The sequence below is a fragment of the Acomys russatus genome, chromosome 17, assembly GCF_903995435.1.
Source record: "Acomys russatus chromosome 17, mAcoRus1.1, whole genome shotgun sequence".
In the NCBI taxonomy this organism is placed as follows: Eukaryota; Metazoa; Chordata; class Mammalia; order Rodentia; family Muridae; genus Acomys; species Acomys russatus.
In genome coordinates, this window is record NC_067153.1 from 63,414,995 (window position 1) to 63,437,760 (window position 22,766).

The window sequence follows — 22,766 nt, forward strand, 5'->3', positions numbered from 1 at the left end:
GGCTTCCAGCCCTAGCGTCTGCAGTTTTTGCTAAATGTATACGTCCCTCCCTTTTCTGTTCCTCCTGTTTAATCCATATTTCAGTTCTTATCTGTGGGTCTTTAAGACATCATGAGATTTTCTTTGCTTGTCCTGTGACATTGCTATCTTTCCTTCGGTTTGAGGAGGATTGTGAGGGACTCGTTGGGTTTCCTGCACAGACAGCCATGTCGTATGAGATTAAACATGGTTTTAGTTTGCACTGATAACTATGTCTACCTTATATCTTTTTGTTAAATCCTTGTTGTTGTTAAACTTATAGCACGTGGTTAGGAAGTATGGAGAGATGGTCGCATCTGCTTTGTCCTCACACAAGGGAGGAAGGACCCAGTCCCTCAAGTGTGACGTGGCTCTAGGCAGTGTGACATATTCTTTACCCAGCTGAGGACATTGTCTTACACTTGTCCCCTATGGTGCCTTTTACAGACGAGTGGGCTCTGGGCTGATTTTACACCTTTTCTCATGACTTATCTTCACTACTCCTATTTCCTCTTGCTGTTCACTATGCGGAAGGCACCGGTTATCCTGAATGTCGATCCAGCTTTCCCTGACGGCACCGATGTGATTTGCTTTTGCTGTGCCATGCCTTATTTTATTAGTGATTTCTGGTTAAAATGCAAAGATGTGGATTTCATTGTATTTTCATCCATGTAACGTTGGATTTTAGTGTTATTACATGACCATACACTCTTCCTCCTCCTCCTCTTTCTCCTTCATTTCTTATGTAAACAACCCTCCCTTCTGCTGCCTGACACACTTACTCCAATATCTTCATGTCCCCTCTCCCTTTCCATAGTGAACCCTGTAACAGGGAGACAGCGCCCTCAACAGGCGTCACTGTCTACCGAACAGGAAGACCAGCAGCAGCTCTGGGTTATTCTGTCGTGTTGTGGTCAGTGGGACGCCATAGTCCCCTGACACGCTGCAGGCTGTCGCCTGCCTCTTGGCTAGCTTCCAGACCTTGATGGTAAGACCATAAGGGGACACTGCCTAGAGTCATCAAACACTGCAGAGCCAAGCCCATGTGGACCTGGAAATCCTGTCTCTACTGGATAGCTTTCATGGTGCTAGAATGCCCTACTGACTCCAACAGGAGAAAAAGTCTTTACAGTCTTACCCTGCTGTGAACCCTGTGGGCTACAGTAGTGACTGGGCTGGCACACTGGGGCAGGAGTGGCAGGAATATGATGGGAATACCAATGCACTTTGTGATGGCATCCAAGGCCCACTCTACAAGAGAGGACTCAGTCATGGTACTTACACAGCTCAGAACAAGTGACTGCCTCAGTCTTAGGCCCCTAAGGCAGAAACAGATGCGATTCTTCTGCTAAACAGACTTAGTAATAAGGTGTCCATTACTTTCTCATCTTTATACCGACAGGTTACTGCATATCGCAAGCCTGCCCGGAGATGCTTCTGTTTATGGTAGATAACGATGAACACAGACACAGACACCCGAAACTGCTCATCCTGCAGAGAAGAAGAGACTGAGAGATGCTGAGCTCTAAACGAGATCTGTATCGCATTTTGTTCAACACACAGGGCTCAGGGACCACAGCAGGGCAGGGAGGGGGCTTAGTCAGAGCCACAAGTTGTGGAGATTAGCATCGAAAAAGTATGTGCTGGGCCTGCCAAGCCTACTGCACACATGACACAACAGTGGCAAGACTGCATGCAGAGAATTGCACAGGGTGGAGCCAGTCAGAACCCCGGATGGACAGGGGAGGAGTGCACGACATCCTGTCCTAATGGGAAGTTTCTGGAAACTGAAGGCTACTAGGGGAAAGGGAGCAAGTGTTGTTTGAGTAAGTGGCCCCAGAAAGAGGCAATGTTCCAGGAGATTGTCTTACACCCTACACTTAGAGGCGGCCCATAGTGGAATCATGGGGTTAAAAAAAAAAAAGAAAAAAAAAGGAAGAACCAGCACATAATTCTGGAAGGGGCAATGGGCTGGGGCTAGAAGTAGGACAGAGGTGGAGGGAGTGAGGGGGCATTTGAAGAAGTTACACTCTATGCTCATATAAAAGTCCCAAATTTAAAAAAGGAAATGTCTGCATGCATGTATGAACGTGCAGTGCATGTGCATCTACGGTATTTCCATATGTTTGAATATGTGGTCATATGTCCTGTGGTTATGGGTGTATGCGCGAGTGTGTGAGTGTGTATGTGTGTGTGTGTGAGTGTGTGTGTGTGTATATGTGTGTGTGTGAGTGTGTGTGTGTGAGTGTGTGTGTGTGTGTATGTGTGTGTGTGTGTGTGTGTGTGTGTGTGTGTGTGTGTGTACAAGGTGGTTGTTGCTTCTTCATCATTTTCCCTTTATTGATTGTGGTGGTTTCTGTCACTGAGCCCAGAGGACACATGTAGTGCTATTTTTTCTTGGCAACATGACCCATATGTGCCCTGTCTCTACTTCTAGAGGCCTGGAATTACATGTGGGCACCACGCCCACCCATCTTTTGATGAGGTCTGTACCCTAAATGCCAGTGCTGATGCTCAGGCAGCTAATTTCCCCAGGGACCCATCCCTATGCCCTCATTGTGGTATTCCTGTATCTCAGTTTTAGAGTGAGTGTACTTTATTATCTGAATTTATATTAAGTTATTTTAACTGGTGTGGTTCTGGTGTTCTCTGATATTGTCCCTATCAGTGATCCTCTTTTCTGTTGCCTCCCATATGTGCCTATGTGTCGTGCTGGGGCTTGAACTACAGACATTGGTCTTCATAGGTCTTGCTGCGGAGTGCTCCGCCAAGAGAGGGGAAGCCATGGTGTTTGGAGAGCAGGGCACCTTGAAACTGACAAATGCAGCCATGCCCAGCGGGGAGAGTGGGGAAGAAGGAGGCTCAAAAAGGCCCTTGTCCAGCAAGGCTGCATAGCCTCATGGGAAACAATTGGCAACAAGAAAACACACATGGGCAATGTCATTATGTTATAAACCTGCTTTATTTAGCAACTTGAAGGAAGCAAAGAGCAAAGAGGACACCTGAGCACAGACTGTGCATCACAGGACAGGTGCTGTCACTGTGCCTGCCAGGGAGGCTCACGACAAGGCAGTGTGGCGTCTCTAAGGCCACTGCAGAGTAAAGGGGACTTCCTCAGTTCACTTCCTGAGTAGGACCTGGACGATGATGACCTGAAGGAAAGGGACAATGACACCCTTTCTGAGGCAGCCTAGGGACAGAGCTGGAGAGGCCGGAGCCTGGTGACCTCCACACAGCCTGAAGCACCAGATGTGAGTGAGTGTGGAGGTGAAGCCAGAGGTGCAGAAGACGAGGGGCAGTGGGGACCCCTGGGGAAGAGAAAGAGGAGCAAAGAGGCCTCAGCCTCCTCAGCCCCAGCCAGAGAGCAGAGGTGGGAGGTCAGCGAGGACAGCACCTGAGCACAGGGCTCTGCAGCCAGGGGCTCCAGGCTCAGGCACAGCTCTGGGGTCAGGGACTTCAGTGCCTGTAGCTCTTCCTGCTGGAGGAGGTGGTGGTGTATTTGATGGAGGAGGAGCTGCCACCAGAGGACACAATGCCACCTCCGATGCCTCTGCCACTGCCAGCACTGAAGCCACCTCCAAGGCCATGGCCACTGCTGTAGGAGTAGCTGCTGCCTCCTCCCAGGCCTAAGCTGCTGCTGGCACCTCCTGCACTGCCATAGCCACTGGACATGGTGGACTGCACCACAGCTGGGAAGGACAGGAGAAGAGACACAGACATGTGAGCTCACGCTGTCAGGCTGAGCCAGCACGAGGGCAGGGGAAGGGGAGGCGGGCACGCAGAGGACTTACAGATGTTGACTGGTCCAACGCCTTCACCATTCAACCTAGGAGAGGAACACAGAGGGTAAAAACTTGGTAGCCATAGCCTCAGTGCCCTTGAGATCCTCAGTCAGCTGACAGTTGACAGGCAATCCCCAGGCAAGGAGTCTCTGAAGGGAGCCACTGTGGCCACAGCTAGTGTTCCTCCCCCCTCCCCCCATCTTGTGCTCAGTGCCTGGCACCATGGGGGTGTCCTCCAGGATGGAGTCACCCACCTGCACTCCTCTCCTTCCAGCAGCGTCCTGTAGGTGGCGATCTCCACATCCAGGGCCAGCTTGACATTCATGAGCTCCTGGTATTCCTTCAGCAGCCTGGCCATGTCCTGCTTGGCCTTCTGCAGGGCCTCCTCCAGCCCCTCCAGCTTGCCCCTGGCATCCTTGAGGGCCATCTCCCCACGCTGCTCAGCCTCAGCGATGGCAGCCTGCAGGTTGGCAATCTGGGCAGACAGAGCAAGAGAAAGGGACTCGGTGTGTGGGTCTCTCCAGAGCTGAGCCCCTTGTCCCCGTGGTCCTCAGTGGTAGAGGACGGGAAACGTTAGCTGTCGTCCTCTGTGTCTCTGTCTGTCCTACCTGCTTCTTAACGTGGTCGATCTCTGATCTCAGCCTCTGGATCACGCGGTTCATCTCAGCGATCTCCTGCTTGGTGATGCGAAGGTCATCCCCGTGTCTGCCAGCTGTCACCTGCAGTTCCTCGTACTGAAGGGTAACACGAGACATGACATGGATGTGAGTTTTTACAGACAGAAGCAGAGCCACTTGCGAGTGCCATGCACTGTCATGGATGTGATGGCTTTACCTCCAGACACGTTTGAGGAGAGCACAACCTTCATGGTTCTGACAGGCGCTGAAAATGGCCTCTATTATCTCATGAGAACCAGAGGAAATAGTTGAGCTCAAGCAAAGAGAGCACAGACTTCATTCATGGCAACTTTGCATCTACCTCTGGGTTCTTTTGCTCTTAGACTAGATCATAACTCTATAAAGTGTTATGTATATAGTGCTCTGTCTTGGCACGTGTGCCTGCACTCCAGGACACAAAGTCCCAATATCCATGGCTGAGAGGCACCAGATGGGTGCTGGGAATTGATCTTGGAAAAGCAGCCAATACTCTTAACCATTCAGCCATGGCTCCATCACCCCCTCCTCCCGTTGTTTCTATACTACCAGTGCACAACACACTTGCTGTGAGAGCACCCCAAATCTTTTTTGTCACCTCTAACCTCCAGTGAAATCAGACACGTGCTGTTCAGGGTGGGTCTCAGACATCTTCTTCCTGCTCCAGGTCAATACTCACTTTAGTCTGGTACCAGGACTCAGCCTCGGCCCGGCTTCTCTGAGCGATGTCCTCGTACTGAGCCTTGACCTCGGCGATGATGCTGTCCAGGTCCAGGCTGCGGTTGTTGTCCATGGAGAGGACCACAGATGTGTCTGAGATATGTGTCTGCATCTGAGACAGCTCCTAAGGAGCAGAGAGAGCCGAGCTCATCTTTAGTTGTGTGCATTGTACACAGTCCAAGCACTTTGCATGGGAGACAATCAAAGGAATTCGGGATGGGGAAGCAAGAAGGAGAGAGAGTCGGGCTTACCGCCTCATAGAAAGCTCTCAGGAAGTTGATCTCATCTGCCAGACTGTCTGCCTTGGCTTGTAGCTCAGCCTTGTTCATGTAGGCAGCATCAACATCCTGGGGAAACCATCAACATGGAGTCACGGTCACTCTCTTGCCCAGACCATTCGCCTCTGTCACCCTGACACCATGGCCTGAACAGACACGCAAGGCCACGTCTCCATGAGCAGAGAACCCATCTCTGTGATTAGCAGCTCACCTTTTTCAGGGTCACAAATTCATTCTCTGCAGATGTGCGCTTGTTGATTTCATCTTCATATCTACAAGAGGAACAGCGTGACACCTTGGAGCCATGGCTAGGTAGGTGGCATCGCAGGCAGCTTGTGGCCCAGGCCTAAGTGCTATAGATGCCATAGGGCCAAATCAGGCTCAAAGAGGATATTTGTTCTATTAAATAATTTGTCCCTTTCCTGTCCTCTCAGTTCCTTTAACCCTGCTTGGCACTGGCCGTCTGCTCTGTCAGGAGCCATAGGACCTTGCCTGACCTGCCCCAGTGGCTGAGAGGCCCTGCTGGCTGAAAGCCACAGCTGTCTGCATACTTGAGATAATTATTCTGCCTGGCTACCACAAAGATCCAGCCTGACCTTGAGAAAGAGAACATTCGGTGTATCCAGACTTCTGTATAGTCACCCCACTCCACACCTGCTGTCCTTGGGCCTGGCCCAGAAGATTTTGTAACTTTCCACTGCATTCCTTCCCATCCCCCACCCTTTCAGAAGCTTACTATAAAATTTGGATACCCCCTTACAATAAACGGCCCTCGATAAGCAACGTTTTCCTGGGTTCGTGCCTTTCTTTCATCCATTCTTTATTCACAGATTGCAACCCTCCTCGCCACTCCACGAATAACTGAACCCGCGGGTCGGGGACACTGCTCTGAGCTGACTCCTGACATGTTCATACCCATGACTAAAGTGTCTTAACTCATGGTCATCCATGTCTCTATGCGGGCTTCCATGTTTATGAAGTTAGGCACTTGTGTTGTTCCATCATCACAACTCACTTTTTCTTGTAGTCGTCCACTGTGTCCTGCATGTTCCTCAGCTCGGCATCCAGGCGGCCCCTGTCCCCGAGAATAGTGTCCAGCTGCCTGCGCAGGTTGTTGATGTACTGCTCAAACAACGGCTCCAGGTTCAACCTCACGGTCTTGGTCCCCTGCTCCTGAAGCAGGGTCCACTTGGTGTCCAGGACCTTGTTCTGCTGCTCCAGGAACCGCACCTGGAAGGACCAAGCGTGAGAAGCAATTTGCGTTTCTCTCTTTGGTGACCCCTTCCGGAGTTTGTCTTTCCTATCAGGCTGTCTGCCCCAACTCATTCTGTGTCCTCGGCCTGGGTCTGAGAACGACAATCCATCTAAGCTCCCCACCTTATCCCACAGGGAGGGCTGAGCGCTCATGCAGGACACAGCCAGCCAACAGTGGCTTGCTGGAGTGTGGTGCAGTGTAGCATGGCTACCATGGCCCCCCATGGGCACTGTAGTCTTCTGCCTAAGGACCATCCTGTGACTTGAGCCCTGCGTTCATCTCTACCCACTGGGATCAGACATCACCTCAAGGGAAGGGACTCTAACCCAGATTTCCTGCTGCCAGTCTAACTAAAGAAGGGCACACAGGGGGCTGGAGAGATGGCTCAGAGGTTAAGAGCACTGACTGCTCTTCCAAAGGCCATGAGTTCCATTCTCAGCAACTACATGGTGGCTCACAAACATCTCTTCTGGCCTGCAGGCAGAATGCTGTATACATAATAAATAAATAAATCTTAAAAAAAGAAAAAAGAAGAAAAAGAAGAAAAAAGAGGGACACACAGCCTGTACTGGGACTCTACTAGAAGGATGGCAACACTTGCACAAAGCCTGAAGCCTTTCCCTCCTCCTGTGTCTGGCACTGGGTGCAGACACACAGAAAGGAGCAGGGCTCACCTTGTCGATGAAGGAGGCAAACTTGTTGTTGAGGGTCTTGATCTGCTCCCGCTCCTCAGTCCTCACCCGCTGGATGGTGGGGTCGATTTGCAGGTTCAGAGGGGTGAGGAGGTTCTGGTTGACGGTGACCTCTTGGATGCCTCCAGGGGGGCACACGGGGAAGCCGGCTCCCCCATAGCCACCGCCAAAGCCAGCTCCAGCACCAAAGCCAAAACCACTGCTGGCTCCTCCTCCAAAGCGAAAGCCTCCTCCAACTTGGCTGCCATAGCCTCCCCCAATGCCACAGCTGCCACCTCCGATGGAGATCCTCTTGGAGCTCCCCACACCATAGAGGCTCCTGCTGCCAAAGCCTGCTCCTCCACACAGGGCACCAGAGCCACCGCTGCCCCGGGAGCGGCACACAGACACGCTGCTGAAGCCGGAGCGGTTGAGCCCGGGAATCTTGGCTGAGCTGGCACTGAAGCCACGGTGGCTGGTTTGACTCCTGATGGTGGTTTTGGTGGACATGGTTCCTGGGGATAAGAAGGCTGGAAAGCTGAGAGAGTGCAGGGCAAAGCTGAGCAGATGATGTGGGGAGCTTTGGGCAGTGGCTTATATATGGTACAGATGGGCTGGGCTTGGTCCCGAAGGTGAGGCTGCCGAGTGGGAAGGGCAGAGCTTTACAAATAATGAGATCACCCCCACGTTCTAGAAAGGTATGATACAGGAAGATTGCTTTTGGCTTTTTTTAGTCATGGGGCCAATTCTCTTGCCTTCCAGCCTTGACTTGATCCGAACACAATGCGCCTGGACGTAAATTCTCTGAAGTCATGAATTAGTCATCTCAAACAAAAGAGACAAGGAGCTGATCTTGTCCCTTGCTTCTGCTTATTTAGACACTCCCTGGGTGCCCCCTCACCACACAGGTTTTCCCTCCCACCTGCACCTCCCTCAAGCTCACTGAGTCGCTCTCTGAAGTTGTAAAAACACTTGCCCAACATCCCAGTCCAGAAATTGACAGGGACATGGAATTCCCTCTTTCCCAGCTCCCTGCTGCCCTCCAGGCAATCTGGGGATTGACAGCAGAGGCTCTGTGTTTCTAGAACCCTCCCCTCTAAGGCCTGAGGGTTGAGCAGTTGATTCCTTCTACTATTACACTGTCTGTGTGCTGCATGCGAAGGTCCATTTGACTTTTCCCTGAGGACAGATGTGGAGAGCACCTGACCTCTGCCACTGCTCTCCCTACCCACATCGGAAGCCTCCCTGGGAACTGTTTGTTTTTCCCATCAATCTGCTTCCTGGGTCTTCCCAGCAGTCTGTCCTCTGTGCTGTGCTGGGGTTTATTTCAGAGCTTAAACACTAGAACCCCTTATGAGAAGGACCACAGTGTCTCAGGCAATCTCAGAATTCTTTTATTTTAACCATCAATTCGGGCATTTCTTCGGATTTGTGAATCAGAAATGGTAGCAGGGCGTGTACAGGAAGTTGAGGGGGCATCCCGAGGCAGGCAATGAGTCCCTGAAATGTGCCCTTACAAGCGAGGTGGTTTCACAAGCCAGTTTATTTTTCTAGTCTTGCTTCTTGAAAAGCCGAATTTCAAAGGAAAGCTGTGCCTGCCTTCTGGGGGAGCGAGGTTCACTTTTTCCAGTCCATGCATTGGGAACCATGTGTGAGGAAGTCAGAACAGCTCCAGGCGTGTTGCTCTCTCACAGTGTGGAACGAGAGAAGCCGCTGTGGGAGGAGAGGCCCACTCCCACGCTGAGCAGAACCTGTTCAAGGTCCTGTTACTGCTGGTCTGGGTCGCACTAGGCAACCCGCACCCAGGAAGGATGGAGGCTCCCTGCCCCTCAAAGGTGCTAACTCAGCGTCTGCTGGGGGGAGATGCCTTCCCCACACAACGGAAGCAGCTGCCCTCCCTCCACCCTGTTGCACAATTCTTCCCCAAGGACGTGTTTCCACCCAGTTCTGGGAAACAAGCACCTCTCTCATGGTTTGGTGATCCTCTAGGGGCACTGGGCGTGGCAGCTCCACAAGGCAGAGAATCGCTCGACGCAAGCGTGTCTCCTCAGCTCCCTGGCCGATGTCTATTTCAATGCCTGTAGCTGCTTCCCTGCCGTGACAACCAAATTCTGTGATTTGCAAAGCTGGAAGAACCCACCATACAATCCTTCAAGGAGACCCTTTGCCAGCCCACTGGTGTGGAGCGTGAGCCCTGGGCTCAGACAGAGCAGCTTCCAGTGTGCTCAGATGCAAACCACTGGACCCGTCCCGCTTACTTTTATACCCATAAGTAAGGTGAAAAATGCACCTGCCTCACAGTGTTGTGAAGCTGAGGTTAAAAAAAAAAAATCCCACAAAGGTCCTGGTATAGGTAGTATCTGGCACGAACGCTGTCAGTGAGGGTAAGCCCATATCATTATCAGAAGGAGGCGTGAAGACGGTCGATGGATAGGGACTCATGGGAACCTTCAGGGACCGGAACACTGGTACAACACCTATGTATATGGAAGGAGGGGGGTTGGAGGACAGTGGGAGAAACAAAGCCATTATTGCAAGTATGTGCCATGTTTAGCAAGGACCTGGAGGCCGTGTTTAGGAGGTTGTCCTTAACCCCACTGGAGCCGCAGCCGGCAGGACAGCAACAGCGTAGAGGGAGTGGTTTGCAGACAGAGCCCACCCTACTGCTTGCAGGAGCGGTGTTGTGTGGTCAGGGAACATGGGTTTGGTCCAAGCCCAGTAGGCTACATCCTTCCTTTGGATCCGGGCTACCTGCTCATCCTCCACTGGGCCCCTACCAGACCCTGGATGTGCAGGGACACGCTGCCATCGGCCAGCACGGGCAACCGCATCACTTTCCGTATTTTGAGGGTGGCACCCTCAAATAAAGTATGTCCTTCAGTTGCGTCAGGGGCCTTACTTCAGTCATTGAGCCGTCGGAGCTTGGTTTAGCATTAGCCTTCAATCTGATCCCAGGCTTGGCATATGCTCCAAATGGCACCGCAAGTATAAAGAACCATTTGAATTCCAGACACAAGCTTTCCTTGGTCGGTTGATAAGGCATATTGTAATGGGGAAAAAAAATCCCCTTGGTGGGGCAAGAATTTGAGTGGTTTCCCTTAAACTAGCTGTATGATGTCTTTATTTGTGAGCTAATTAGAACAAAGTAATTTTATTTTAAAATTTTAAATCAAACCTTATGGGTCAACTGTTAGGGAGCTCTCTGAGGACCAGCTCCAGTGACCTTATCTGGGAGGGCTCATGGGTGATGCGTGAGGGCTGTAAGGCTGTAGAAGAGCTTTTGGGGGAGGAAGAGACACACAGGCACACACACAGACACACAGAGACACTCAGATACACACAGACACACATATAGATACCCACAGACATACACACATACATATACACACAGACACACACAGACATACACACACATACACAGACACACACCCAGACATACACACACATACACAGACACACATATATACACACACACACACACACAGACATATACAGAGACACACACACAGACACATGCACATATACACACCCACACACACATACATACATACACACACACACACACACATACGCACACACACACCACAGCTCCATTTTCAGCCCCTCTAGCCTTCAAGGATTAGCCCATACTTGGCTCTTTTGTCCTTGATGCTGTCCCTGTCTGTTTCCTATCGTGTTTCAGGCCTGGGCTGTGCCTCTCTCTTTCTAGACTCCAGCCTTCACCCCTTCCTAAAAACAAAACGAACAAACAAGCTAAAATCAAGAGCTCACTATGTAGCCTTGGCTGATCGAGCTAGCGCTATGTAGACCAGGCTGGCCTTGAACTCACAGCACTGGAATTAAAGGCGGGTGCCAACACACTTGCCTTCACCGCCCCCCCCCACCCCGTTTTAGTACCCATGGAAGTTCTAGGCAGCAGGGACCCCTGCATGGTAGAGGCTTGCCTGAGCCTCCCTGGTGGCTCTGAGTCATGCCTCACAGTGTCACCTCAAGCAGTTCTGTTTCCCAGAGAAGCCAGGTGAGAAAGAGCCACCTTTCATAATAAGTCGAGAACAAAGGGTGATAGTTTAGGCAAATATGTGGGGGAAGAAGCGAGTGGCATGAGTAACTCAGCGGCAGCTAGCCTCCTCCCTGGTGAGCTGCTGAAGCCAGCCTCTTTTCTGTGTTGGAAGAGCCCTATTCAGTCCAGCCCGCAGCTGCCTCTGACCGGCCTTGGAATGCAGAATGCCCTGTTCTTGGCCAGAGGGTAGCCTGCACTGCTCAATTTGTTCCCAGCACGAAGGTGGGTACCAGGGAGGTATTGAGCCCGGGCTCCTCCAGGAAAGTCGCCTCGAGATGGTTTTGCCTCCTCGTCTTTCAGCCTCCCTGGGTGGAGCCCGTGGAAAGCTTAGGGCTAAGCACATAATACCGCAAAGCACAGGCAGGACGATGCTGTGTTCCCAGGGAATTCCACAGCGGGAGCCTTCCAAGGGAAATGCGCATGCAACTGCACGCAAGCATGAGCGCAGATTCAGCAGCTCCCTTGGGGGGGGGGGCGGAATGAGCAGGCTGCCTCGGTAGAGCAAAGTGCATCCACCTGACGTGACTAAACTTCAGTCTCCTCGCAGTCAGTCGAAGTAGCACCTGCCCCTCCCCTTTCTTTGCAGAGAAAACCAAGCCAGGTTGCACATCAGAAAAGCTGAGTAGCATTCCTTCGCTACAACTAAAGAAGTCTCTGGAGGCCACTTTTCTGCGGGACGGGGCTCGGCATCGGGTCAGATGTGACTACAGGGCGTTTTCCACAGTGCTTCGCAAGATCTTGCTTGGTCCCCAACACTGAGCAGCCTCTGAACTGTGGCCCCTAATCCCCACATGTTACCCGCTGGGATTTTTGAAGCTGGAGTGTGTCCTGGACCTCTCCTTGACTCCCATTCTCACCACTCAGAGGGGTCTGGGATGTACTGAGGACAACTGTGTACCTGCGGGACCCATAACTGCCCTGTGCCCCCCGAGGGGCACACGCGCATGCGCAGTCACAGGACTATGTCCCACTCTCATCCGTTGGTTTTGGCATCCGGCCTTGTGACAGGAGAAACACAGTGTTTGGGTTCTTTTTTTCCATCCACACTGCCCCTATGATACTGAACGTTTAGGGCTTTAGGGCGCTGAGAAGTGCAGGGTTGGGCTTGAAACTGAGAACATATTTGCAAGGAAGAGACACAGCTTGTGGCTTTTCTGGTCCGCGTGGACAAACCAGTTAGAGGGACACTGCATCTAGATCTGAGGTAAGAAGAGATGCTGAAGATTTCAGAGAGGCTGGGAAGGTGGAAGGGGGCAGCTGAGTCACAGGGCCAATCCAGAGTATGCCTGGATGGACGGACGGGGCAGGGGTCCCGAGGGGAGGTGCCCATCAGCGGCTTCTCCTCCCCGCAGATGTCCAAGGCTAAAAAGCGCCAAGCCAGGGCTCAGAGAGACCAGGATGATCTCTAAGTGGGATGCTTCTCTCCTCCCCCGTCCCCCCTCTCCCTCTCGTCTTCTCTCCCCCCCCCCCCCCCCGCCCCCGTCCCCCCTCTCCCTCTCGTCTTCTCCCACCCCCTCCCTCCCCTCCCCCCCAACCCCACACAGTTGTGCTCCTCCTTTTTCATCCACTACAGGGACCGCCCATACTAGCTCGTGTGACTTTCAAAAGTGTGGTGGGCAGGGGAGTGGGGTGAGGGCTCTAGCGACTTGTCGATGAAATAGAAAAGGTATCTGGCTTGCATAACGGAAGTAGCCAGGTGAGCCTGTCTTAAGGAATCACAACTTAATAATACACGTGTCTCCTGTGTAACCTGGAGGAAATACGGCCTTTTGGCTGTTCTGGATAGCTTCTCCGCTTTGGGACAATTTTCGGGGATCCTACCTGCAAAGGCTCGTACATAACAAAGCCTTTTGACTCCTGGAGTACAGGTAGCTCTCCTGGCATTCAGCGGCTCCTTGTGCCTTTATGGCCTCGCCTGAAGCCTGAGGTTGGGATTAATGACAGATCATTGATAACTCTGGCACAAGTCTGTCACACTTATGTTGAAACTTAAGCCTCTGAGGGATCCGCCTTCTCCTTCTCCTCGTTCCTTGCCATCCCTCAGCAACTGGAAAGAAATAGCCTGGATCTTTCTAATCTACAGGAACACGATGTGGTTAGGGGAGAGTGTGTCCTCTTGGCCGACTGGCGAATCTGGAGTCTGTCCCAGCACACTTCTCTCCGTCCGTCTGCACTTTAGAAGTGGGAAATGGGAACTATTTTCTCTTTTTCTTAAAACGACATTTTGTTGAGGTGGTGTGATTTCCATATAAGGAAATTGCACAGATCTTAAGTGTGTGGAACTCAAATTATCCTGACAAATGCATACATCTCTACACCAGCAAAACATAGGGTATGTATTCCCATTACCCCAGAAAAATCCTTCAGGCCCCTTCCTTGTGAATTCCACTGCTCCAGGAAAACATTCGCTTTTTCTACCAAATATCCACGCAATATTCATATTTATATTATGTCATATGTAAATTTATTGCTGTGTGCCTGGGCTTTCCCATGCAGCAAAATGTTTTTGAGATCGTTGTGTGTAGCTGAGTGGTGTATGAACGTGTCATGGTCTGGCTAACATTTCCTATTCACAAATCCCTGGGATGTTTCCAGCCAGGGGTTCCCTTGAAAAAGTGGGTGGGGGGGTGTGAACACACTAGTATTTCTATGAACATAAATATTCACCTTACTTAAATGGACACCTTAAACTGCAACTCATGCATCGACAGCAAATGTGTATTTGTTTTTCCAAAGCTGTTGTACCAGTTTTGAAAGTAGGCTTCTCTTTAAAAAACAATTTCTGGTTCATAACAAGATTGAGCAGTGAGTGCCCTCTGCCCTGGCCGGATGGTATGATGGTGGCAGTCAATGGCCAGACCAGCCTGACACGATACTATTATCTAAAGTGCACAGCTGTTTTAGAGCCATTCCAGCTGTTGCCTTATCTCTGAACCCTGGAGAATATCAAATGATGAAAGTTCATTAATCCAGGAAAATCCTATGATTAAAACCTAAAGCTCAGGATTCACTTATCTACCTGTTCAGCTCCCTGTCATTGTGGGCCACTGGCCTTTTGGTCTTCCTCCTCCCCTTTCAGAATGACATAGACAGACAGACAGACAGACAGACAGACAGACGGATGTTTTACAATATGATGTGATCAACTGTTTATATTTAGTGTTGTACATTTAAGTTGTCTTCATGTATTCTCATAGATTGATAGATTTTTTTTTTAATCCTGAATAACGTTATTTTCTTGACATGCCACAGTTTGCCTCTGACCTCCTGAAGGACACCAGGTTTTCTTCTGTGGTTTGGCCTTTAGGAACACTGCAGCTTTAAAATCCCATGTGGAAGTTCTCGTCGTTAGCATGCACTTTCTACTCCTCTGAGCAAACGCCTGGGGATATGATTGCTACATTTCTGGTATATTAAAAATAAAAAATTAAAAAGACCACACTCTATTCGAGACCAGACCACTTCGTATCCACACCAGCTTCTACTCCGACTGCACGGGGTGGGGTGTGGGGGGGGGACTCTGGGTTCCCCAACTGCATGGGGTGGGGTGTGTGGAGGGGGGGACTCTGGGTTTCCCAACTTCACGGGGTGGAGTGTGTGGAGGGGGGACTCTGGGTTCCCCAACTGTGCGGGGTGGTGTGTGTGGAGGAGGGGAGGACTCTGGGTTCCCTAGCTGTGCGGGGTGGGGTGTGTGGAGGGGGGGATTCTGGGTTCCCCATCAGCTTCGACTGCGACTGCGTGAGGTGGTGTCAGGGTGGCCCTAGGTTTGGGCACCGTTGTGCCATTCTACTAGATACAAAGTGATGCCTCAATTGCACTTCTGTGACGTAAGTGTGATACTGAACAGCTCCCCTACTGACAATCTAAACAAAATATCTAGCTGGGAGTTCAAGAGAATTGTCCCAAATCTATAAAGCAAGTTTGGGGAGGGGCTCACGGGGCCTTGCTGAGACGCAGAAGAACACCACCATATCTGCCGTCACATCTCCTCTCAAAGGACACCTCCTCAGCTCAGGGCCAAGGCAGGTTCTTTGCAAAAACCATGTAATAGCATCTCCTCCTTCCCGCCATCCGCGTCCCTGCCGTCCGCATCTCCGCTGTCAGTGTCTCACTCATATACTACACACACACTGAAGACGCTGTTGTGGTTATAATGTTGAGCGTTGTTTCCTTCAATATTGACCATCTCGCTCCATGCTCTTCCGGTCTCACATTGAAGGAGTTTCTGGAAGAAGATGTGTGTGTGGTTTATTGTTCAATACTTCTCGACAGATCACCTGCTTGTTTCCTCCCAGCTTTAAGGATGTCCGCGTTATCATTGCCGTTCTGAAGCATGAAGTGATGCCTTGGTACAATCGCCTTGCATATGATGCTTAAATTGTGTGTTGTCTTCTTTTATTTATTATTTGGTTGCTGACATTAATTTTAGGAAGTGATCAGTCATCTCTGACTCAGGTTTTTTCCCCTTCCATTTCTGGAGTCTTCTGTGTTGGTATATCTATCCCCCATTTGTCACACCTGTGTTCTGGCACTCCCATCCCACCTGTGTCACACCTGTGTTCTGGCACTCCCATCCCACCTGTGTCACACCTGTGTTCTGGCACTCCCATCCCACCTGTGTCACACCTGTGTTCTGGCACTCCCATCCCACCTGTGTTGCACCTGTGTTCTGGCACTCCCATCCCACCTGTGTTGCACCTGTGTTCTGGCACTCCCATCCCACCTGTGTCACACCTGTGTTCTGGCACTCCCATCCCACCTGTGTCGCACCTGTGATCTGGCACTCCCATCCCACCTGTGTTGCACCTGTGTTCTGGCACTCCCATCCCACCTGTGTTGCACCTGTATTCTGGCACTCATTTCCATCCCACCTGTGTCACACCTTTGTTCTGGCACTGATTTTCATCTCATGTGTGTCACACTTGTGTTCTGGCACTCGTTTCCATGCCACCTGTGTCACACTTCTGTTCTGGCACTCATTTCCATCCCATGTGTCAGACCTTCTATAGCTGCTCATTCTCACAACCAGAGTCCTAGCATCTTCTGTGCTGGGTGTTTTGGTTTTGGTTTTGGTTTTGGTTTTGGTTGCGTTTGTTCGCCTCTTTGCATTTTGTTGGGTGCTATTGCTGCTATAGCTCATTTCAGAGGGCACTAACAATGCCCTGCCTCTGCGGTGTCCCTGCTGGAGAACTAGGCTGTGACTGAACCATTTGCTCCTTTGCACTCCCCCTGCTGGAGGCATGAGGGGGATCTTCTCCACGCAGGCTTGTTGGAACCCCTAGAGGCAAATCTCACTCCTGTTTCCCTCAGCCTGAATCACCCCATCACAGGGAGCCACCCTGCAGCCTGTCCAGTGCTGATCTTCCCCCTCAGTAAACTATGGCTCTCCATCATTGCCTGCCTGTCTGTCTGTCTGTCTGTCCCGTTTGAGAGGCACAGATTTGCTCTGAGGGCTCAGTTCTCTGCTGTGTGAGGAGGAGGGATTGTTGCCTTTTGTGTGTTTAGCTTTGAGTAAATTCCCACAGATGGCACAGTCGGGCAAGGGTCTCCCTGCTTGGGACAGTCCTGGGATGGAAGAGGTGACTTTCCCTCCCTCCACGGTCACTCCCCTGCTTCACCAATGACACCTTCTGTCTCTTGCTGTGCCCTGCAGTCTGACTCTGAGTCCGCTTGCAGCATGTACTTCAAGATGCTGTGGGGCCTTGGGAGGCTGGAGCCGTGTGCTGTGTGTGGCACGCGTACACGCGGATCTATTGCTCTGGGTTGCGTTTGTAAGTTCCACTTTATAGATCTCAGGATCTGAATCATAATTGCCACTTAAGAGCAGGAGTGTAGGGTTGGGCCTCTCGTTAAAACATCCTTGGGTGCTGTGTCTCAGTCCAGAACTGTCTACATGTCCCATATTAAGGTCTCTTTGCTGGTTCTACTGCAAACCAAGACTGATGCCAAGCTCGGCCGTTGTGTGTCTCAGGCTGGTGCGACCCTCATTTTATGGAGCATACAAGAGGGGGACTGTTAACCCCTGCAGTAAACGGTCCCATTGGGTGGTGGCTTAGATGGAGGAAGAGTGATGGCCCTGTGGCATTAGAGGGCTCCAACAGGCCCTATAAAATCCACTGGCTGCCACGAATGCGTCCCAGGTCTCTGCGGACAATAAAAGAAATGTTTCCTCTGGGCAAACCCAGGGATTACAGTCATATCTGTGGGAGCAGCCCCTCACCCTGGCACTAATGATATGAGAAAGGGGCACACCAACAAGAAGACCCCAGGAGAGAGAGGGAGGGGGAGTGTCTGGAGCTTAGGGTAGAGAAAGGAGTTGGAACTGGGGAGGGGGTTGAGGGAGGGGAGTTGGAACTGGAAAAAACAGAATAAGGAAACAGGACCCATACCACAATTTGGTATCAGTAGAAATCCCAGTCACTATAACAGAATTTATACAGGGAAAAAAATCAAAAGGCTTGGCCTGCTGGCTCTGGGCCTTTACCACATAGGTTATAAACTACATTCACATCGGCAGCTCCAGATGTCAGACCTTTGTGGCTTTAGTCCACGCTGCAGCTCCGATTACATTCATACATGAGGGTCCTAGACAGGCCACCGTACGCCTTGGGGGTTTGTAGCAACTGAGTCCCAAGGAGAACCAGCCTGCCTCCTCTTACTCTTCAGCGCTACTGCCTCCTAAGTGCACCACAGCCGTGCCATCCCTTGAAATACACAGACACCGACAACCTGCCTTGAGCTCCATGGGCCTTCCTCTCCAAGTTAAAACAGCGGCCCAGGATAGGTTAAAGCTGGTGCTCCTCCGGCTCCACACACCACAGCTGGGCCTCTGTTCACACTTGGAAAGAATGAATTGTTCTGCACAGCAGAGTTCCACAGCCTTCGGGCCATAGCAACCAAGGACCTGCTGCAAACGTTGCTGAAAGTGCCGGCTCATCCAGTCCGTACCTCTCATGAAGTTGGCTCGTTAATACCCTGTGCCTATTTTAACAACCTTCACCTCGGAAGGGTCATGACCCGGCTTCCCAGACATCCTTATAAAGAGGTCCATTTTACACAGACACTCACGCGTGAACACAAGGCAGCTAGCATGAAGAGGGAGTGCCCACGTCCCACACAGAGGTCCTGCTATCTTGGGTAAATCATTATGTTACTTGAACCATGAGGTGCTAGATCCTGGCACTGACAAGAAATGCCTGTTGGTGTCTCAGTGGTCGTGATATTAGGACAGATGTCAGCATCTTTTAGGCCTATTGGAGTTCTAAGCTTCTTACCCACTGGCCTGCCTTAAGTAGGCTCACTCTTCAGCAGAGGCCTTCAAGATCTACCCAAGTGCGACTAAGCGGACACTCCCCTTCATGCCCTGCAGACTGCCTTGCTGTCCAAGCCATGCAGCTCCCCTTCCCTGCCTCTGGGAGCCTGTGGCCTGTAGCTGGGCCCCCTTTCAGCACCCCTCCTCCATCCTCCCAGAGAGTCATCAAAGAAGCCAAACACTCCTGGACAGGCACCCCACCTTGCCATGTCCCTAGGATGATTGTAAGCAGGCAGAGACCATTCTACTCAGAGGCTTATGTTATAAAAGCGTTTTTATTGGACACACTCTGGAGGAAGTCAGAACCAGGACAGGATTAAGGTGGGTGTAGGCGTCGGTTTCTGCTTTGGTAGCTTGCATTCTGGGACACTTTGGATGTCTGGGTCATCAAGGGCCGTTTATAGGTACTGACTTGCAAAAAAATGCAGAAGTGTGGCCTAAGGCCAGAGGTTGGGATTCACTCCCTCCCAGGAACCGAAGCATGTGGTTCTGCGGTAGGCTTGGTCCAGATCACTCCCCAGAAAAGAGAAAACGTGGCTTGGGGGTACTGCCTAGAAGAAGCAGTCTCCGTAGGCTGGGGCTTCCCGTGAGGGCCAGGGTCTTGCAGCAGGCTCTTCTTAGCTCTTAAAACTCCTTCGGGAGGAGGAGGTGGTGGAGACAAACTTGACGCTGGAGCTGCTGCCCCCACCGCTGCCAAAGCCTATGCCTCGACCACTGCTTGCACTAAAGCCAGAGCCCCCCACACTTAGCCCACCACCCAGACCAACACCCCCACCGCTGCCAGAGTAGTAGCTTCCACTGCCACCTCCGCCGAGACCGCTGCCGAGGCCACCGCCGAAACCAAGGCTGCCTCCTCCTCCGTAGCCAGAGGAGACGCTGTTTGTGACGACGGCTGTGAAGAAAGGAGGGACGAGTGAGATGGGCCTGTCAGGCTGACCTCACACAGCTGGGCGCTTGGTCCTAACTGGGCTGCAGTCTGTACCTGGCCTTTCACACAAAGTAGCCAGAATGGGCCAGAGGAACTAAACTATTCAGATGGGGGTTCCCCCACAGAAAACTGACGACCCGAGAGACAAGGCATGGAGTTGGTCGGCTACTTGGTAGAGGTGAGGATTAAGGACAAGGCCTAATGGATATGGACCCTGTAGAAGATCGAGGAGGGAGCTACACCGCCTGTGTTCTGCCCCCCCCCCCCCACTTGCTTCTCACCATCTGCTATTCATTTACTGGGAAGGGAAATGCCTAGAATCTAGAAACAGCAGGATTCTGAGTTGCCACTCTCAGTTACTTACAGATGTTAACCGGCCCAACTCCTTCTCCGCTCAGCCTGAAAGACAAAAAGTTAGGGTAAGAGTGAGAAAGAAACAACCTGCTCCTCAAAAATAGCAAGACTGTCATCCTCATGGTTAGAGTCACACCAAAAGCCAGGCCATCTGCTTATCTCTAAACTCCTGACAGGAAGGAGCTTGCTCTCTGGAAGGACTGTCCAATGACAAGGACGTGGCCCACAGCTAGCCTGTCAAAGTAGCATCCTAACTTTCCTCCTCCTCCACCCATGAGAAAGCAGCAGTGGCAATATGAACATGCACAGAGCAGGCTTTCCCTCACAGGGCCCTGCATTCTGTGTGAGACCTCAAGCCAGAAGGGAATTCCTTACAGTTAGCAACGCCTGGGCCAGAAAAGTGAAGAGCACACAGCAGTCTGAGAACCCAGAGGCAGTGAGTTTAGGTCAGTCAGAGCAGTCAATAAAAGGTAGCCGGGGCGGTGGTGGCGCACGCCTTTAATCCCAGCACTCGGGAGGCAGAGGCAGACAGATCGCTGTGAGTTTGAGGACAGCCTGGTCTACAAAGTGAGTCCAGGATGGCCAAGGCTACACAGAGAAACCCTGTCTTGAAAAACAAACAAACAAACAAACAAACAAACAAAAAAGGCTTCCCACAGGAAGAGGACTAGGAGAATGAAGGAAGAAGATAAGGGAGTAAAGATGGGTGTGGTGTGGACAGCAAGGTGTAGAGAAGAACACAAGAAAAAGCAAAAGGGAGACACTGTGTAGGACACGTCTTAGTCAACTGAGGAGGGCGGGGCCCAATGGGGTCAGCTAGGTCAAGGCCTGTGGTATGCCCACACGTCAGACTGGAATTGGAGGGTGTTCAGGGGTGTGTGTGTGTGTGTGTGTGTGTGTGTGTGTGTGTGTGTGTGTGTGTGTGTGTGTGTGTGTGTGTGTCTGTGACTCTTCATCAGACTCTGCACTCTCTAGGCCACCTCAGGCAGGCCTGCACTCTGCCCACCTGCACTCCTCTCCTTCCAGCAGCTTCCTGTAGGTGGCGATCTCCACGTCCAGCGCCAGCTTGGTGTTCATGAGCTCCTGGTACTCCCGCAGCAGCCTGGCCATGTCCTGCTTGGCCTTCTGCAGGGCCTCCTCCAGCTCGGCCAGCTTGTTCCTGGCATCCTTGAGGGCCAGCTCCCCACGCTGCTCAGCCTCAGCGATGGCATTCTGTAGGTTGGCACACTGCAGAGAGGAAAACGGGGGTTGAGGGGAGCATTGGGGACACTTCAGTGGCTGAGCCGGCCCAAACTGTCCATTTCTGAGAGTCAGGTACACCAAACCTGGAGGCACAGAAAGAGCTCGGAGCGCCCTAGCCATTAGGAGCGGTGCAACACGCACAGCAAGAAGAGGTCCTCCTGCTCCGAGTCTGCGGCCCCGCCCGCCTCGGCCTTCTTCCAGCTCCTTCTTACCTGCTTTTTGACGTTGTCGATCTCAGATCTCAGCCTCTGGATCATCCGGTTCATCTCCGAGATCTCGTGCTTGGTGTTGCGGAGGTCGTCGCCATGCCTGCCTGCTGTCTGCTGCAGCTCCTCGTACTAATGCCACCAAGGAGGGGAGAGGACACAGCTAAGGCGGATGGAAGGCACGTCCCCGTGTTCACAGGCAGAGGCTGCCGGGGGTGGGGGGTGAAGGGGAGGGGAGGTGGGGGGAGGTGGGGGCGTGGGTTAGGGTCAGTGGTGGAGTCCTCTAGGGTCTGGAGCTGATTTTGGCCTTTTCAAGATGGAGCTACTCTTAAGTTCTTGAGTCTTTGTTCTCATAAAGGTACTGACATGAAATGTCCTCCAATCCCTGGGCTTCTGTGGCAAACAGGCAGCTGGCTGTGACCTCAGGAGTCTCGTCCTTAGCACTGTTATGGTTTGGAGCCCTCGAAACCTCTAGGCAGGCACACCTTCTCTTCTGGGGAGGGTCACTCAAACACTCACCTTGGTCTGGTACCAGGACTCAGCCTCTGTCCGGCTGCGGTTGGCGATGTCCTCGTACTGGGCCTTGACCTCGGCGATGATGCTGTCCAGGTCCAGGCTGCGGTTGTTGTCCATGGAGAGGACCACAGACGTGTCTGAGACGTGCGTCTGCATCTGGGACAGCTCCTACGGGGACGCTGGGAGTTAGTCATCTATTCCTTTTATTTAATGTGAGTTTCATTCAAGCCTCCCCACTTACTGTGCCCTGGTTAAAAAATACCCCCAGGAAGCACGTGGGCTAACCGCTCACCGCATCGAAGAACATCTTCATGAAGTTGATCTCGTCCATCAGGGCGTCCACCTTGGCCTCCAGCTCCACCTTGTTCATGTAGGCGGCATCCACATCCTGAGGAGACAGGGCTGGTTGGCATCAAACAACATTCACTGGCCTTAAGTGGCTCAGCAGGCCCCGACCCCCACCCCCACCCCTCACTCCCCTATTCCACCCCCCCCCCCACTCCCAGGAGCAGTGGGCTCTTTGGCCACACCCACCTTCTTCAGCATCACAAACTCGTTTTCAGCCGTGGTCCGCTTGTTGATTTCATCCTCATACCTGGTGGTCAAAGGGACAGGAAGTGTGTCAAAGGGACAGGAAGTGTGTCAGAGGCCACTGCCAGCAAGGTCACAGTGCCGCCTTCCCTGAAGCTGCCTGCCAAAAAAACCTTGCTCACTTGCTTCAGTCACAATTCTTCCTGTAGGGGTGGGGGGCTGTGGCTCGGTGGCAAAGCA

At 51.9% G+C, this 22,766-nt stretch overlaps 1 protein-coding gene across 5 annotated transcripts in view; it reads right to left on the minus strand.

The window, feature by feature from the left end:
- Positions 1–22,766, minus strand: part of LOC127201693 (keratin, type II cytoskeletal 6A) — a 49,149-nt gene that overhangs the window by 24,550 nt on the left and 1,833 nt on the right. The window contains exons 1-9 of one of the 5 annotated variants that reach the window (XM_051160383.1): positions 7,381–7,951; positions 6,467–6,681; positions 5,663–5,723; positions 5,425–5,520; positions 5,133–5,297; positions 4,409–4,534; positions 4,055–4,275; positions 3,810–3,844; positions 3,346–3,707 (exon numbers count right to left, since the gene is read on the minus strand). In XM_051160383.1, the coding sequence (XP_051016340.1) occupies positions 3,475–3,707; positions 3,810–3,844; positions 4,055–4,275; positions 4,409–4,534; positions 5,133–5,297; positions 5,425–5,520; positions 5,663–5,723; positions 6,467–6,681; positions 7,381–7,887 (1,659 nt within the window). In that variant the 5' untranslated portion in view covers positions 7,888–7,951 and the 3' untranslated portion in view covers positions 3,346–3,474. Of the gene's footprint in view, positions 1–3,345; positions 3,708–3,809; positions 3,845–4,054; positions 4,276–4,408; positions 4,535–5,132; positions 5,298–5,424; positions 5,521–5,662; positions 5,724–6,466; positions 6,682–7,380; positions 7,952–19,086; positions 19,642–20,041; positions 20,077–21,037; positions 21,259–21,485; positions 21,612–21,998; positions 22,164–22,287; positions 22,384–22,529; positions 22,591–22,766 lie in introns of those variants that run through there. The other 4 variants (XM_051160381.1, XM_051160378.1, XM_051160380.1 and 1 more) reach the window with 4 other exon arrangements.